Here is a 19,751-nt window from a genome sequence, read left to right on the forward strand (position 1 = left end):
ACCAGTGGTTACCACGGTAACATATTAGCTCATACAAACACAGAGGTAGAAATGTAATTGCTCACACACTGCTCTGTGAAACTATCTCATTTCAAAGAGCAGTGTGTGAGAAGTTATACCAAAGTTACACCAAACTGTTAAGCTCCCTAAACAGTTGGTGACGTCGCTGAAGCTGGCTGGCCGCTCCCTCCCTCCCCCTTCTTTAACTGACGCCGGGGCTGATGCTGCCGTCAGAGCAGGGTGCGCGCTTGCCAGCCAGCTGCTCCTCTGATGTCACAACACTAGCATGGCCACGTGCAAGCCCACCACCCTTTGGCTGCCAGTACCACAACTGTGATAACTAAACTTGCAGCCTGTGAAAAAGAGTTAAAAGGCAGACAACTTTTGAACAGTGATGGGCACAGAGTGTCGCAACTTGTTTAAAGATAATTTATGCTAAAAAAAGCATTGTATATTATGCGCATAGATTTTCCCTGTTTTTTTAATAATGTTAAATTTGTTTTCTTTTACCTCAAAACATGTATAATACTTTTTAATAAATGTGCTAATTATTAAGAAAGTGTTTTACCTCGTTTTAAAGGGACATTCCAGTCAAAATTAAAATGCACATGGATGAATTACATATTTGTATAGAAACATATTTGCAATATACATATAATGGCAAAAATGCTTCTAGTAAAAGTTATCACTGTTTTAGTGTTTACATTTTTGTCTGCACGTGCATGTGAAGTATAGCTAGATATTCTCAGTGCTCCAGCATTTTAAATACTGCAGATGCTCAAATGCCAGTGTGGCTTGTATCATGTCAGCAATTAATAAAATGAGTCATTACCAGATGGTACAAGCACCTTAGGCTCTCTTAACAAGTGCTGTGTTTAAAATGCTGGTGCACGGTGCATACATAAATACACTTTTGAAACGGCTATAGCTTCCAAAAGAAGCATTTCTGTTAATACAAGTATATTACAAAAATGTTTCTATTCGAAATTGAAATGCATCCATGAGGCTTTAAATTTTGGCTGGAATGTCCCTTTTAACTGCCAACCGAGTATACTTTGTTGTTGCATTGTGTGGCGCTATTTTTTATACAGTCTCCTGCAGCAAAAATATGGAATATTACACATTTAGTTTATGTTCAGTTAAAGGGACATAAAACCTAAACATTTTCTTTCATAATTAATATAGAGCATGGCATTTAAACAACGTTCTAATTTACTTTTGTCATTAAATTGTATTTGTTCTCTTGGTATCTTTTGTGAAAAAGCAGGGACATAAGCTCAGGAGTGTGCACATATCTGGAGCACTATATGACAGCAGTTTTGCAAGAATGTTAACCATTTGCAAGAGCACTAGATGGCAGCACTATTTCCTGCCATGTAATGCTCCAGACACCATCTAGGTATCTTTTCAACAAAGAATAACATGGGAACAAAGCAAATTTGAAAATAGATTTTTTTTTTTTTAGAAAATGTATGCTCTGTCTGAATCACAAAAGACAATTTTTGGGTTTCATATCCCTTTAACATAAATAAGCATTTCCCTGCTATAGCAAATACTGGTGTTCTTCCTTCTCATGATTTATATATTGAGAATGACAATAGATTTTCAAAATTGATTTATGTTAGAATGGGGAATACTATTAATACTTTTCAGCACTTCAAAAAGCAGGACTATTATAGGGCTAGGCTGGATAGAGGAATTATCCCTCCAAAAGAAAGGCAATTAGGAGGGTACATAACACTGCTCAGGCTATGACAGTGTCAAGGAGTGAAACTAGGGTATGTTAAGTAAAGTATAATAAGGAAAGGGCTTGTCTTGCATCTCATATGCCGTCCCTGCATATCTTCTTTAATGGTTGTCAGAGGCTGTAGCTTTAAAGGGATACTAACACCATTCTTTACTGAATCAGATAGAGCATGGAATTTTAAGCAACTTTCTAATTTACTCCTAATATCAATTTTTCTTCATTCTCATGCTATCGTTATTGAAAAAGCAGGAATGTAAACTTAAGAGCCGGCCCATTTTTGGTTCAGCACCTTGGTAGTGCTTTCTGATTAGTGGCTAAATGTAGCAAACCAATCAGCAAGCTCTACCCAGGTGCTGATCCAAAAATGGGCCGGCTGCTTACATTACATTCCTGCATTTTAAACTTAAAGGGACAGTCTAGGCCAAAATAAACTTTCATGATTCAGATAGAGCATGTAATTTTAAACAATATTCCAATTTACTTTTATCACCAATTTTGCTTTGTTCTCTTGGTATTCTTAGTTGAAAGCTTAACCTAGGAGGTTCATATGCTAATTTCTTAGACCTTGAAGCCCACCTCTTTCAGAATGCATTTTAACAGTTTTTCACCACTAGAGGGTGTTAGTTCTCGTATTTCATATAGATAACACTGTGTTTGTGCACGTGACGTTATCTGGGAGCAGGCACTGATTGGCTAAACTGCAAGTCTATCAAAAGAACTGAAAAAAGGGGCAGTTTGCAGAGACTTAGATACAAGATAATCACAGAGGTTAAAAGTATATTATTATAACTGTGTTGGTTATGCAAAACTGGGGAATGGGTAATAAAGGGATTATCTATCTTTTAAAACAATAAAAATTCTGGTGTAGACTGTCCCTTTAAAATAGCGAGAGAACGAAGAAAATTTGATAATAGGAGCAAATTAGAAAGTTGCTTAAAATTGCATGCTCTATCTGAATCATGAAAGAGAACATTTGGGTTTAGTGTCCCTTTAATGATTCACACTGATATGCATAGGAGTCAAGTGCCGTGCTAGTGCTGTAGAGCTGCATGAAAGAGGTTCCCAGGTGGCCCCCATTGCATTTGCAGACCTGCTAAAATATTTCATAGAGTGCACCTAACTTGCATATTGAATTATGGCACAGAAAGTGGCATCATCACGGAAAGTGTATAAAAACTAAACATAAAAAAAGGGATTTTTACCAGTTGGTAGCCACATCCCACAAGGCAATCAAAAAAGCATTGCTAGCATAATAAATGCAACACATATTCATGCCCACACTACACTTCAAAGGGAAGGAAAATCCAAATAGTTTTATGATTTTATGATTCAGATAGAGTGTATCATTTTAAACAGCTTTTCAATTTAATTCTATTATCACATTTTCTTCATTTTCTTGTCATCCTTTGTTGAAAAGCAGGGACGTAATCTCAGGAGTGTGCACTGTGTCTGCAGCAGTATATGGCAGCAGTTTTGCAAGAATGTCATACATAAGCAAGAGCACTAGATGGCAGCACTATTTCTTGTCATGTAGTACTTCAGGTATGTGCACGCTAGCTAACTAGGGTCCTCTTCAACAAATAAGAGCATGAGAACAAGGTACATTTGATAATAGAAGTATTTTGGAAATGTTTGGGGTTTCACGTCCCTTTAAGTGACCTGGCTTCCTATTACTACATTATGTACTGACATCACTCCTTCCAGCTTGTGTTGCATTATTTTTGCTGAAAACATAACAGTATCTAACTATAAGACCAGATAAGCAGGGTTAACAATGGAAGCTTCTCTGGATCCTAAAAACAGCATGCACCGGTTGACAGGTGTTGATATTACAACATTACAGCTGTTTGAAATCCCTGACCAGAGCTGCAAGAAAGTGATACAACAAATGACATTTGTAGCAAACAAGGTAAATGTGGTTTTCAAGGGTCACAGTTAACCTATTGGCTTCAGAAGGTTGTAATACATTGCTAAGCTATAAGTTGCAGCCATAGCCTAACACTTTAGAAACATTTGTTAACACTTTGGATACCAAAGTGATCAATAAAACATTGTGTTGCAGTACATTGCCATGCTTTGTTGCAACCAAGGGGTTACATTGGCCTCATGTCCTGTGGCAAGTCTCTAAAATGACACATGTAGCTTTTCAGGCGTGGCTAAATGTCACAAGCTGTTTTCACATTACCTATGTGCATGGAGACCATCTAGAGTGCAATTTACACCCAATGGGGTCAGTCTACACCTAATGGGGTCAGTCGTTTGTAATATGCTAGTCTTTTTAAACATTAAATAGTAAAACAAGTCACTTGTTTATTGGGTCTAAGCTTAGTAAATGTCACCAAAGCAAAAGCAGATTTTGCATTCCTTCAAAGTAAATTGGGACTCACATAGCAGCACCTGACACTTGCATCTGCAAATAACAAGCGTATTCAGGACAGGGGCGATCCCTACTATCTAAAGCTGATTCCCCACAACCGTCTGTAGCAAGGGGGGAGGAGTACACTGTCAGAGGGGAGAGGCTGCAGTGTGTCAGGTTACAGTAGAAAGAGACAGAGCAGGGAGGAGGAGACACAGACAAGTAAAAAGGAAGCAGCTACTCGGTGTGTGCCGCTGCTCTCACTGGTCCCCTGCACAACGTGTGATTTATGCAGATCCCCGGGTGACAGTGAGTTGTGTGTGACAGAACCGGACCGTGTGAGCTGCTGGAGGGAATCCCCGTGCAACGCTCTCTGTGTCAGGAGGCTTCGCAAGCTGCTTCACTCAAAAGATAGGCGGGTGCCCTGTGCAGGGAGACCATGACCCGCAGCACCTGGTGCTTCATCCTCCTCATCATCATCTCATGAAACTGTGGGCTCCTCATCAATACCTCACTTGTATTCAAGCACCATTCAGTGTCAAGACCGCAATAAAATACATTGGAACTGAGTTCAGCTAACTTTATTTTTGTTGTTGCTACTTTGTGTGTTCATTTGGATTTTTGGTTTGCCCCTTTCTTATGTGGATTATCTGGTTGTCATCCCCCCATCGTCACATGGAAATACTAAATTAGTCTCGCTACATTAATGAGGTACGTATTTTGTGTGCAGACTCGGGAATCAATGTAGTTCAAGATTTCCAATCAATCACCCCAGCTGTGATCTGTGCTACAGTTATTTGTTTCATTGAGGTTCTTTCTGAGTTTCAATTAGAAAACTTGCAACACAGAATACAAGTTAAAAATTGCCATTTTTTTGCATTGTCCCCCCCCCTAAAAATGTCTTAAACCAATGAATGTGAATCTAATAATCCACATGTTGATGCATATAAATACTAATGTGTTACTCCAGTGATAAACATTTTATAAATGTAGCTTAGTAAAGTCAGGTTCTGCACCTAAGACCATGTCTGCTAAGCGTTGCTGAGACTAGAATGATCAAGTTTGGATATGTGTGTGTGTATATAATGTAATTAGCCCAGTGTGCTGTCATGGCCCATGTATGATGGTGTCTTTGTGCCCAGGCAGCCACCCAGTGAGTGTGACATGGCTCTCAGCGGGACTTTGCTGCCGTCCATCTCCACCTTCACCGCAGGGACTGCAAGCAAGGATAAGGTGCTGAGACAGGCAAGTGCTGGCAACGTGAGTATCATCCCCAGGCCACCTGAGCATGGGGGACAAATCATTATTGTATTGTCATGACACACTTTTAACTGTTTCATTTTAGGAAAAATATTACAATTCTGTATCTTCGTTCCCAAATCCAACATCCCAACATTGTTTGGCACACAGAGCAGATGATAAATGTATATTTTTTTTATGGCACTGGCAAGGTTTCGATGATGATAATAATAATAATAATAATAATATATTTGCTATTTAGGATTATTTAATCCCAGCCATACATCCCTTAGGCAACACACAGGCGTTCTGTTTATGGTACAAGCAATATGTGATCAAGTAACTCAGTGAATTTGCCAGACTCTCAAAACTGTTATCAATAGTTTTGTCCTAAGTGTTTTGAGAATCTAAATCAGGAACAGCGTTCATTCCTTTATTGAGGATATGTTCTTAGTTAGGCATAGTTGTTATATTTCAGTTTTAAAAGTTGTGTTTTTTGTGTGTGTATCAGTGCTGAGCAGATTCTTTCATGTTATTTGTGATAAATGATGGTAGTTGGGCTGCTATTTTATTCTTGTATCTTGTCATACATTTACATTGATTCTCTGGTCTATTGTAATTAGTTTTAAGTGTTTTTTTTCTATCATTTGTTCATTTATATCTGTATTAGTAATTTAAGGAAAACAAATATGAGATGTTCCCCTCTTCTTCTAAAGCCCAGTCATTGTCTGTCAGTTTTTTTGTCCTAGGCTTTCAAGTGAGTAATCAAACCTTTAAGCATATTATTTTTGAAACCTGCTTTGAATTGTGTAAGTGTGCCCACAAATCCTCAAAGGGACCAAATGGTGCTTTTAGCTGTTAAACCCACAGCCAAAGCTTTAAAATATGGTGAAAGGGATTAAAGGGGAGTGGTGAGGAAGTGTAGGTGTTTTGTAAGGTAATAGGCAATACATTTTTCAGAACACGAACATTATTTTCTGTTTCACCTGGGAGGTTAGCACTGCAGGTAAAGGTTCCAACCTATGTTCTGTCTTTAAATATTTTATAATTGGAAACAGCCATGCAGGGTATATAATTTTACAAATGTCTTGTGGGATTTGTCCAGTCATGATTTTATTTATATAAAATTAAGAGTAGTGCTTGACTTTTACAAATTATTTTGTATCGGCATCTTCTAATAATTACTTTCCATGGTCCAACCAATCTGAGAATCTGCAGAACTATATGGATTGGTGCAAATAGCAAAGCTGCTTCTAGAGTCCCCTTGTAAAAATCTGTCAAGTGTCAACCCTTATTTTGCTAGAACTTCCTAATCAGAAATGATATGCAATGTTAAATCTACTTATTTCTCCCCCTCTGCTGTTCATTACATTTTATACACTTGACAATGCACTGCTATTCAGTGCCTGATTATAGCTCTTACTCATCTCCTTGTGATATTGTTGATATAGAAAATAGATGATCTCTTATGCTATCATAAAAACCAATGCGTGTACTGAAGTTTAAAAAATACTTTTTTTTTTCCCTGAAATATTCCAAGGATTTATAATTATTTGTTCTATCGTTGTTGTTTTTTTTTTTTTTTTTTTTGGTAATTAGAAGGTTGCTAATTGCAGCGGTGCACCATACTTATGGAATTACTGGCAGTGAAGAGGTTAATAAGGTAGCTTGTAAAGTTTGAGAGACAGTAAGGTCAAAATTATATTTTCATTAATTCGGATTGCGCACAGAATATTAAACAACTTTCCAATTTACTTCTGTTATCGCCTTAGCTTCATTCTCTTGGTATCTTTTATTAAAAAATTAAAACTTGGTAGGCTCATAAGAGCTCAGGGGTGTGCAGGTGTCTTTAGTACTCTATGGGAGCAGTGCTTTGTAACATTATTTGTAGCTTTGTTATACAATGTTGCAAAACACTGCTCCCATAGAGTACTGCACGCTCCTGAGCTCTTATAAGCCTACCTAGTTTTGCTCTTCAATAAAAGATACCAAGAGAACAAAACAAATGTGATAACAGAAGTAAATTGGATTTTTTTTTTTTTATTTTGACTTTACTTTCCCTTTTTTGAAGAATAGCATGATCTGAAACAAAAACAAAAAAAAATCTAGTTTATATCATATATAGTTATGCTTTTAGGGTGCTGCCTATCTGTAGAAAAAAACAAATCTGCTTGCTCCACCTTAACCCATCACATAATGGTATAATACAAATACATGGCTGGATTTTTTATTTTTTTATTTTGTGACCGTGTAAATGCTTTCTGGTAAAAGTTCATTTTAAAATTAATAAAAGTAACATTTCAGATACGTTTAAAAGTGGTGCTATATTTATATTGTTAGTTTTTGATTTCCCTCAAATTATCCACTTGTTTCCTTTTTTTAAAATGTTGTGTTTGCCACCTTGTAATTTATCTTTTAATTTGACAGTTGTCCTTTTTTCTTCTTACAGAGGTGGCGAGAAGAACTGTCCCACATGAAGAGAAATCCAGTGCTTAACCAGTCTTGCTCATATGATGGTTTGGAGGGGGACTCCCAAGTCTTGGCATCTCGTAGGGAGCCAGAAGAATTTAATGAGCTCTTAGACTTAGATTTTATTATCTCCAACTCCCTTATTCACCAGGAATCTCTGTTAGCCTCTTCTTCCTCATCCTCCTCTGCCACTGCCTCCTCCCCTCCACCAGCTGCTCCTTTGCAGGTCACCATGTCTGCTGTTCCATCTTCTGCCACATGCAACTTAACCTATCAGCTACGATGTCTCCAGGAACCATCTGGCAGCAGCAGCCTAATGTACTCTGCCAGGGACTCTTCTGTTCCCAGCCAGTCTTTCAACCTGGCTGATATTAATGATGTCTCTCCATCTGGTGGATTTGTGGCAGAGTTAATGAGGCCAGATCTGGACCCAGTATACATGCAGCAGCCACAAACCAGCCTGCACGGTAAATTTGTTCTAAAAACTGCAGTGGACATGAGTGATTACAACCAATCCATCAGTGTTAGTAAGAACAGTTCCGTTATGGACAGTCCTATGGTTTATACTACCCACCAGTTAACCAGGATGTGCCAAAAGATCAAGCAAGAACCTTCTACATCTTGTATTGTGGCATGTTCTATGGATGGGCAAGGGCAACATGACTTCCAAGTAGGAAGAGTGCTCTCAAGTAGGACTAACCAGCCATTGTGCCCAGAAGAGCTAATGGGGAGAGATTGTCATACCTCCTCCCAGACACTAAACCATCAGTCACTACCTGTACCTCCAGGCTACCATGCTGCTCCCAGTTTCCCCCACTTTCAGCCAGATCAGCAGCAACCACAGCTGCCTCCAACTACGCTTCAGTATCAAGGTCAGTCTTATGTAAATATTTTTGAAGAGCCTTTAAGCTTGCAGCTGTTGAAACAAGAAGTGATGCTGACTCCACCCTCTTCACCTCTAGAGCTTTTAACTACAGGGGCATGTATGCCTGAGGAAACTAAGCCTAAAAGAGGCCGCAAGTCTTGGCCTAGAAAAAGAACCGCTACACATACTTGTGAATATGCAGGCTGTGGAAAGACCTACACCAAGAGTTCCCACTTAAAGGCTCATCTGCGCACTCATACAGGTAAGGGAGTGACTTAAAATCAATACCCTATTTAAGTTTAAGTGCTATTGTAGTTTTTGTTGTATCCCCTTTCCTGGCATTTTTCTGGTTTGTATTTTGTTCTGTTTAGAGAGTGCAATATCTTCTTTGTAAAATTATAAAATAAATGTAAAGATATTAAAGGGTTAGTGCTTACTAAATAATACAAATATGAATTAATGTAAATATGTTCATATGAAAGTGTCATGGAACTTTGTCCTTAATTGCCCCTAAAATCCTGCTGGTTAGTGGCACAAGTGATCCCTGTTGCCTCAAAATCAGATTACGTATGCCAGTTTAAATCCAATGGCTTTTAATGTCAATAGATCAAAAAGACAGGCAAACAATTATAGATTCACATCACCTCGTATTCAATGACTGTTGAATGGAGAAATCAAAGGCATAATAGGTACATTTTTATAGTGATTACATACTTAATTTAAAGCTGTATTCTATTTTATATAATTGCCTATTTAAGTATGATTGTATATTATTTAAACCAGAAAACTGAGATTATTATTTGAGCTGATTTTTAGAAATGCACCTAGCATGGATTGCAATGAAAAATCATTATGACCAAAATCATTCTGTACATCATAAATCTTTCCCAAAAAAACCCACACAGTAGTCCTTTTGAGACATATTGTTGTGAAGCCTGTGACAGTAGTTAACAGTAAAGACAAATGCTGATATATAATTTAAATTCAACATAAAGAGAGCTAAATTCCAAGAGGGAGGGCATCTGACCAATCCTGCTCTCCCACCAGACACCAATGTGTCTTGCACATTTTTATCTTAGTTGTTAAAAGTTCGTTTTTCTAAACAAAATATATCAGGAAACTTTTTTTTTATTTTTTTTTTATTTTTTTTAAATATGTGTGACAGCATGGTAAGATGGGTGGGAGCAGTGTAATGCATACATTGATTAATGATAACATTGCATTGTTTTAATTTTAGCTTAATATTGGCTTGAATTTTAGCTGAATGGGCAGTAAAATCAACCAGTTATTGTGCCCACTAAATAGGCCCTGGGAAGAACACTGTTTACTCCCTATTTAAGAAAATTAGAGGGTTTTTTTTTTACTTTTGGCTACTAACGTTCTGTGTATATCATCTATATACAAATACTTTTGTCAGGCTGCTAAATATGAAATAAAAATATCAAGTGTTATTATATAAAATCTTAAAATGTATCAGACCGATGTAAAATTTTAGGAGTCATCTCTCTTTGGCTTGTCATACTTTATGTATGGTTGTTACATATCACATGCACAGAATTGGACATTTTCCACTAGTTCTGGAATAGTAAGAAATTGCAGTAGAAATAAAAATAATCTTATTTGCCCTTATTTTACATTGAGGGGCTAGCAACATTTTGTTCCCTAACAACTATTTTTAATCAACTGCTACATTTATTAAGCTATATAAAACTACTCAGGCATGTTTACAAAAAGATTAATCACACGTCTGACCTTTTAAAGATTGTAATGCAAACAATTTTTCACGTTGTAAATAGTTATTGCTTTGACATTTTCTGGTTTAAGTTCCCATTCTCTACATTGTTGTGTAAAACCATATTAAATTCTGTGTCCATAGCATGAGGATTGTCTTCAGTGTATAAATACACTTCAGACTAATAGAGCTCTTAATTAATAGATCAGAATATCAGGTGTTATCTACAGTTCTAATATTTGTAATCCACATTTTAAAGATGAAAAGAAAGGGGGAAAAACAACTGGCATGGTGTTGGCAATACTGGCTACACCTGTTGTTATTAACCCCTCAGTTTTTTTCATGGTGAAAGGAAGCTAGTCGGGTAGGATCACCAGAGTATTAGAGTAAATATACTCTTTAAACCCAACATCTCCCCAATGTATTGTACATCACATCTGTTTGTGTGTGTTTTTAATAATGAAAATTCCTGATTTTGAAAAAGATGTACAATATAATTTTGATTATAATCTCTTTTGGAAACTGTGCCTATTAGTAGATTTCTGTATGTACAAAAGGGTTTCATACCCAAGATGCCAGGGCTGTAATTAATGGACTCTTAACTCCCATTGAATACATGAAAATGCTCCATAAAATATTTATTATTAATAATACAATTGTGTATTTTTTTCTGAAACAAACTTTATTTGCCATTTTAAACATACAAAACTATGACAAAAAAACAAATTACATTTTTGTTTTCATTGTCACTACACAAATTATGTCAAATTGTGAACTGAGGGGGGGGGGTAATCAAGCTATAATGGGTATCAGCACCCAGTGTAAAAACATAATCAGTCTAGTGAGTCCACAGCTATGGAAAATAGAAAAAACTACCTATATAAGCACTTTATATAGTTTCATGACTCGTAATCCCTTATGAGTTTAATTCTTTTCTTTTTTTTTTTGTCCTTGGCAAAACTAACAAATATATGAAATTAATTTGTTCATTTATTTGTTAACCAGTTCCTCGAATAGATACTAAAACTAAATGAATTGAGCAAATCATTTAGTATTTCTTCATTTTAATGTATTTTGGTCAGTAATCAAATTAATTTAAAGGGCCAGTATACCTAGCAAATAATGTTATATAATTCTGCACATAGTGTTAGATGGATATTTAGCAAAGAAAACAGAACGCCACTCCTGGCTGTAGTGAGCGGGTCTGTTTTCTTCTCCTAAGCGCATCTGGGCACGCTGTCTAATCCACAGCCGGCCCAATCGCGCCATTAAACTGATTGTAGCTACCAGACCATAGCGGGAGCGAGCTACATTGATTTTAATAGCGCAATCAGTCGAGCTGTGACTAGACAGCGGGCCCGCAATGTGCTTAGCAGAAAAAGACAGACCCGCTCAGTAGAGCCAGGAGCGGCGTTCTGTTTACTTTGCCAAATATCTATCTAACAATTTGCTTTAGAAACCTGGCACTAAGCTAATGTTATATAATTCTGCACTATGTGCAGAATTATATAACATTATTTGCTAGGTTTACTGGCCCTTTAAATTTGTGTTTTTCAAATGAATGCCAAAAAGCTTATTTGTATCCTGCTCAGGAGCTACACTGTTCTGTGACACAGATATGTATTTGACCCTATTGTGGGGAATAACCTGCAGTGTGAAAGCGGTTCCAGTGTTAAAATAAAATCCTGTTACTAAATAAAAAGTTTAAAAAAAAAAAAAAAGAATATTTTTTTTTTTTTTTTTTTTGGGTACATGTTTCTTTCATCCTTTTGCATTCACATATAGCATGTTCAGTGCCCTCCTCCAGAAGAGTTTGACAAGTGTTCTCCTTATTTAGAAACAATAGTTTCAAAATACTGTTTCAAATTTTATAAAGTGGACAGAGTATTATAGGGCCATAATACTCAAAAACTACATAGTCTATTTGTCAGAGCATATCATTTTAAGACTAGTGAACCTTCCCTATTGGATTTTTAACCCCTTTGTAGGGGTTAAACGCAAAGTAGGAATACCATTCAGGACCCACAAAGTACTGCTGGACTTTAGTGGAAACTGCAGCTGATCCAATCTGTAGTGCTAGACACACACCACTCAACTGTGTAACTAGTGCTGCTTATTGGCTCATCGGTGGTTTCTGCTCTGGACCAGCAGTCCTCTGCGGGTTTGGTGTGGTACATCTTTGTGAGGGTTAAAAACTCAGTAGTGTAGGGTCTTTAATCTTAAAATTGCATGTAACTTTTCTACTATTATCGCCCTTTAAGTAAACCTCTAAACTCTGGAATTTAGACAAAAATGAGCTGTGTATAGACTCTTAGAAGTCACTTTAAATGAAAAAACAAAACTGCTTTTAACAAGATCAGAACCTGTGAAGGGCAGTGTAGCAGCAATGTGCTCTTGCTCCCATGATCTATGGAAACATGGTAATTTTTTTTTTTTTATAATCTTAACCCATCAAACACAGATTAAATGTGTTGACAAACAAGCTTTCTATGCAATATTTTCAGTAGATATATATGTGCTAATACCAGACAAACACACAAATAACCCAATTTAAGAGCTCTGTTCCACTATTTCAATTCTTATACTTGCCATATTTTCATATTTATTTTTATTATCTTAAAAATGGTTTGTGCTATCTAGAGTAAATCAGGTTTTTAGCCTAGCTTACTAATGCTAATAAATGCAACTACAGCATTAGATAAAACTTAGTTTTTCAGCATCACAAATTTGATAAGCGCAGATCCAGTAACATCTAATAAATGTTCCTTTAATTATTCAGACAGAGCATGCAAATATATATATATATATATATATATATATATATATATATATATATATATATATATATATATATATATATATTTTATTATCAGATTTAATTTATTCTTCTTTGTTAAATAGATATCTAGATAGGTAGAATGTACATGACCAGTAACACTGCTGCCACCTACTGTTCTTGCAAATGTATAACAGTTATAAAGCTGCTGCCATATATTGCTCCAATCATGTACATGCTCAAGAGAACTAAGTACATTTTGATAAAAGAAGTAAATTTGAAAGGTTGTGTTTTATTTTTATGTGTGGTGTTTTTTTTTTTTTTTTTTTAAATTCTACACTGAAATACATGTTAGGGGGTTTTATGTCCCTTTATTGATGTTAAATGCATTTATTTTAATTTTTCAAACTTGTAGTGATGCATGTGTCAAATACGGCTATTTAAATATTTATAACTTTTGAATGAAGGAACTAATTTGGTTGAAATTTTGAATTTTTAACAAAGAATTGGGTCTTTTTAACAAAAAAAAATCTTATTTTATATATTCATTGTAAGCAGCAGAGTTGACCAACAGAGTTGCGCTTTTCCAGGACTAGTTTTTACTTTAAAATAGTTTATTTCTTTTTATAGCCTGTGCCAGAAATTGTCAATATGGGTAGATGAAGATTTGTCACTGACTTTCAAGTGGAAAAATCCATTTCACAAGTCTGAGGTGTGGTTAATATCTATGGATCAAGGCCAAGTTTAGAACACGTTTAGCACATATCTGATTCATTTTTGGAATTGTAGAAAGTATTTAAAGTAAACCTCAGAGGTAAAATGACTTTGATCTTCTGAGACGCTGCCACATAAACCCCCTAAGGCCAAATACATGATAATAGCTCAAATCCACACAGCAGAGGACAGTTGTGTGGGACAAGGAACACTGTTGTTCTTAAAGACCCAAATCCACTGTCTAGCCACTACTTAGAAAATGACAAAACATAGTATTGATAGAGCGAAGTGACATTTTATTGTGCTCTTTCATTTTTTTTTCAACTTCCCATAAAACCCTTAATTTGTAAAATTATCTGATAAATTAGTCAATTTGAGGTGATTTTTAAAAAAGCTTTATCTTTAGTCATATTTTTTCTTATAGTGATATGAGCTGTGTGACATCAAACTACTAATTAGGATAGGGGGATCAGGTGGTATTTCCATGTTAACAGATGTAAGACAATCTAATGTAAAAATAAACTCCGTTTTGTTATAGAGCTTTATTTTTATACTAATGTCTCAGTTATTTAAGAGGTTAAACACATAGTAAAAGTCATGCAAGTGGCACAATGCATTGTCACTCCTGGGAGAACATGGCAGATGAGCCTTTGAGAATTGGAATACGTACTTAATACACCACTTTGGTTATTTTTGTTTCGTTTAGCAGTTGTTACAAAAATGAATAAAATTCTCTAGCAATATAGTGTATTTTATTTTTAAATTATGTTACTGGTGTTTTGTATAGTTATGAGTTCTGTTCCTTTTATAATTAGGGCCTTTTAGAACTGACCCACCTTTATTATTATTATTATTATTATTATTATTATTATTATTATTATTATTATTATTATTATCCTCTATATCTAGTGTGTGTGTTTTGTATATGTGAATTTTTTTTTTTCTTGGAGGGGCACAGTTTAGAAAGTAACATTCTTATATAATCGTTTTAAATTGGAGAATTTGGTAATAAATTTGGCTTTTGCATTTTTATAAATGTTCCTCAAACTAGTGCTTTTTGTTCCTGGTTAAAAATGCTATTAGCCTTAGAACATTTCCTGTAAATTAGAACTCAAATGTGATATTTTAAATTTGTTCAAATACAATTGTAATTATTTAGTTTAATACAAAACACAAACATTTAGGTTGCTAATGAATCTCAAAACAAACTTTAAAATTGTGGTGTCACTTTGTGGTGCAACCCAAAGTATTGGTAAACTGGTTTTAATTCTGTGTTATTGAAGCTTCTTGTATAAATATGATTTGACAAGAATAAATAGGATGCCTGCCTATCTTAAACTGGCAGTTAAAGGGACAGTAAACAAACTAATGACATTTTGTTGAGTTGCTATACAATAACAAATAAGCCAAGTTATAACATTTTAAAAAATTAACATCTCTTTTACTGCAATAAATTTTCCAATAGCCAAACTTCACCCGTTATTTTCCTTATAGTAAACAATGCATTGTTTTGCTGTTATTTTATCTGATAAAGCACATTGGGAACATATGTGTAGCAGGGTTAGCCTTGAGGACTCAGCAGGGTGCATTTCAAGTTCTAAGAATTAGAAATTTGTTTAATTTTCAAAACTAAATTCTATGAGGGGGCAAAATGAATAATGAAAATACATTGCAAAATTGTTTCATTTTGCATAATTTACCATTTGAAATAAACCTCTTCTTTTGTTTACTGCTACTTTTAAGCACACCATAGGAGGAATTAGCATTATTGTTCCTAGATATTGAAGATTATGCTAAATTTACAAGTTGGATTTTGGGTCCTATTTTTCTTTCTTTGTAACTAATCCCTTCTCCTCTTTGCTATCTGTTTTACAGGTGAGAAGCCTTACCACTGTGACTGGGAAGGCTGTGGGTGGAAGTTTGCTCGCTCTGATGAACTAACTCGCCATTATCGGAAACACACTGGGCATCGGCCTTTCCAGTGTCAGAGATGTGACCGGGCTTTCTCTAGGTCAGACCACCTTGCCTTGCATATGAAGAGGCATTTCTAACTGCTTGACGCGATCAACTGCCCAAAACTGCCACAAGAGTCAGTATTCTGAGCACACTCATTAGGGAAGGGAAAAACAGAAAGCACTACAAAGTACCGGGTTGTCTGAAATGATCAGCTTTTGGTACCACCTCTATTTTATTTTTATTTTAAAAATAGAAAATGTATAACTTTTTAATAGCCAGAACCTCCAGAAAAAAATGGGTTTTTGACTGGATTTCCAAGCATTCCATTTAGCCTTTAAACTGACTTGAATCTTTATAGACTATAAGTTCCTGAGCAAAGACTGGAAGATGGTAGAAGTGATTTGCTTGTAATTAACAGAGGGAAAAACAGAAGCTATGGTTTCCCTTTGTTCAATATAACCTTTTTTCTAGGGTTGCGTTTTTTTTTTTTTTTTTTTTTTTTTCTTCTTAATGATAGTTTACTTTTGTGTATTTCCACTCAAATGACTACATTAACCATCCTAAACATAAATGCTGGAATAGGGAAGGATAAAAAAATATTTAGCTAAAGGTGCTTTATAGACTGTTGCTTCTAATGGTACCAAAGATGAAGCCAAAGTTCTCATTCTTCTGCATATTTGACAAGGAAATCTTTTTGTCTTCCGATCTACAGTAATGACCAAAGTCGGGTCTATAAACCTGATTTATTTTGCTAATATGTATGTATATGCAGACAGTATGTGATGCACTGTGGTTTCTTTGTGCAATACTTTGTACTATGGTTTATTTTCAGATATGCCTTAAGCAGAACAAAACTTGTTTTCTATTTAGGACTTTACATAATAAAATATGTAATATAAATTTTAAGCAAACTTCTATTTTGTATATTTGTAAACTATGAAAAAAATGAAGATTTTGTTTAATTGTATTTCGCATATTCAATACATTCTAAATAAACCTATATAATATTATCTGGAGAATAATTCTCCCTTTTTTGTCTTTTAAAAGGACTTTTTATATGGCCTTTATGTGTCTTTTTGTTTTAATTATGCATCTTCTATCCTTTTTTGTTTCCTGGTGTAGGGTGTATGTGTGTATGAATATATGTGTGTGTATACATATTATTATTTTTTTTTTATTATTATTATTTTTTTTTAATATATATATTCACTGGAGATGAGCGACATAATCTAGATATTAATTCCTTGTATTAGTAAGCTGCTGTATGACCAAATCTATTTTACTTTTTAATTCTACATTTTTTCATTCTATAGGTGACAGGCAGTAGCATTTTGGAGTACATAGGATAAATTATGTTAGAAATATTCTGATTAGCTGTTGGGCAAGAATCTGAACCGAAATGCACATAATGTGGAGTATTTTACATTTTAGGCATTATACCTTCTTTAAAGTCAAGGAAATGTAACCATTTCCAATAATCCATAAGGATGGCCTAGTATTTTCTCTCGTTCTCTCTTGCTTTCATTTTTTTCTTTATAGTCTTCTTCTTTATAGTATACTTGCCTACTGCCACAGAAAAAAAGGGTTTACTCTTTGCTGTGGGCATCAGTATATCCCGAAAGGACGTGGTAGATTTTTCACTCTATATAGAACTAACGGCAATAACTGTAGTTTGACTTTTTTTTTTTTTTTCCAGCACATTAAAATTGCCTGTCATATGATCACAAATAAAATGTTTCTTATACAACAAAGCATATGACAGCTAAAACCATTCCAAGTAACAGATTTTTTTTTTTTTTAATATTTATGGCAACCACACTACGTTATGTTTGTTTGGTTTTTTTTTTTTTTTGTTGTTGTGTATTTTTTTTTTTTTTTTTTTTATATATATTGTTGCATTTGTGGACTAACGTGATTTTATTAGGTGGATAGAATTTTTGGAAAATCTTAGGTTGACCCCTCCCACACCCATGTCATTTATATTATGTTAATACTGTGCCAAGTTTTATGCAATTTTTCATTAATACCAGTAGTCCACTTTTGACCACCTACTTGTCTTATCAAAGGTTTGAATATCTGGAATCCTAAGGATTTAGATCAATAATGTATGTGTACACTTGAGCAAGTACTAAAAAACCCTTCCTGTGACTTAATTAGTGTAATCACATATCTTTTTAACTTTATAATGTTAGAAAATACTTACACTTTGCAAAGTGAAGTCATATGGTGTCATGATATCCGTTGCCCCAAATGCTGAGCAAATGCACTTATTTATGGAATAATTCCACACAATGTAAGATGCTGTCACTATTTTTGCCAGCAGGGACATTAGACTCAAAATAAAATGGTTAAAGGAAAAGTAAAGTTAAACTTTCACAATTCAGAGAGAGTATGCAATTTAACGTTTTCAATGTATTTTCTATCAAATTTGTTTTGTTCTCTTGGTATCCTTTGAAGTATAGGCTAATGAGCAGCAATGCACTAATGGGAGCAACTGAACACACACCAACAGCCAATTACCAGCTAGCCCCTAGTAGTGCATTTATCTTCCTGGGCCCAACTAGGTATGCTTTTTAACAAAAGATACCAAGATAAAATTCTAAGAATAGAAGTGATTAGGGACATTGTTTGAAATAATATGTTCTATTTAAATCATGAAAGAAAATGTTTGGGTTTCATGTCCCTTTAACTATACTAAAAACTGCAGTGTACATTCATTATGTATGATTGTCTGCAAATTATATCAGGTACACCAAATTGTAAACTGTACTGTGTATACCTATACTGTCCTTAACTTGTTTAAAAAAAACAAAAAAACACACATTTTGACATAGGACATTTTAAAATTCTATGCAGATAATCATTTTTTTTTTCAGTATAGTGCTTTAAAAGGAAATGGATTTGTAACATTTATCTAAATCATGAAAGTGTTAATTTTGACTCCCATGTCTTTTTTTTAAATTGCATACATTAGTAGGTGACTTTTAATGCTCTTTTTTTTTAACTGTTTCCGAGAAGGATGTCTGACTCTTCACTGCGCAATGCAGTACTAACTTATAGTATTACTGGCAAATCAAGTCACTTAACTGCCATAAAGGTTTTTTTTTGTAAATCCTTAAAGGGACATGAATCCCCAAAATTTTCTTCCATGATTCAAATACAGCATAGGATTGTAACCAACTTTCCAATTTACTTCTGTAATCATGTTTGCTTCATTCGCTTGGTATCCTTTGCTGAAGGAGCAGCACTACACTATTGGGAGCTAGCTGAACATATTAGGGGGTCCAATGACAAGCTATGTATGTGCAGCCACCAATCAGCAGCTAGCTCACATTAGTGAATTGCCACTCCTGAGTCTACCTATGCATTCTTTTCAACAAAGGATGCCAAGAAGTACATTGGAACGTTGTTTAAAAATTGTATACTGAGTTTGAATAATGAAATTTAATTTTGACTTCATTATCCCTTTTTTAAAAACTGTTCTGAAACTATTCAAAGTTATTTTTATGTTGTGTTAAACCTTTGTATAAAGCTGCTATGTTTTGCAAAGACATTAATAAAAGTTTTTAAAGTAAAACTATTTAAAAATAGATGAATAATTTGTCTTTAACTCCTTGGTTGTTTGTGGTTTTACAATAAAGGTTTTAAAATATTTGTTTGTATCTTTATTTTGGTTCCTATACAACCTTCTAGTGTCGTAAATGAAGTCTTCTTTTTTTTTTTTTTTTTTTTTTTTTCTAGTCCTTTACTTTTTTTTTTTTTGGATTGTAATGATTTCAATAGCTTTTCCAAAAACAGACAGGGATTTAGCACTTGCCTGATATAGTGTTCCAAGTATGGATTGTACAAGTAAACCGGTACAAAGAGCTCTTTTCAGCTTCACATCCCTGCTGTGAT

At 34.8% G+C, this 19,751-nt stretch overlaps 1 protein-coding gene across 6 annotated transcripts; it reads left to right on the forward strand.

Moving 5' to 3' along the window:
- The first annotated feature begins 4,308 nt into the window (after nucleotides 1-4,308).
- Nucleotides 4,309-19,508, forward strand: KLF4 (KLF transcription factor 4). 6 transcript variants are annotated; one of them, XM_053702607.1, is made up of 5 exons: nucleotides 4,309-4,814; nucleotides 5,246-5,363; nucleotides 7,792-8,683; nucleotides 8,774-8,938; nucleotides 15,774-19,508. In XM_053702607.1, the coding sequence occupies exons 1-5, from the start codon at nucleotides 4,810-4,812 to the stop codon at nucleotides 15,947-15,949; spliced, it is 1,356 nt and encodes a 451-aa protein (XP_053558582.1). In that variant the 5' UTR covers nucleotides 4,309-4,809; the 3' UTR covers nucleotides 15,950-19,508. The 6 variants fall into 6 exon arrangements, with proteins under 6 accessions (XP_053558582.1, XP_053558578.1, XP_053558579.1 ...); XM_053702603.1 differs by having other exon boundaries at nucleotides 7,792-8,938; XM_053702604.1 differs by having other exon boundaries at nucleotides 5,246-5,348; nucleotides 7,792-8,938.
- The last annotated feature ends 243 nt before the right edge of the window (nucleotides 19,509-19,751 follow it).

Source organism: Bombina bombina, chromosome 2 (assembly GCF_027579735.1).
Source record: "Bombina bombina isolate aBomBom1 chromosome 2, aBomBom1.pri, whole genome shotgun sequence".
Taxonomy (NCBI): domain Eukaryota; kingdom Metazoa; phylum Chordata; class Amphibia; order Anura; family Bombinatoridae; genus Bombina; species Bombina bombina.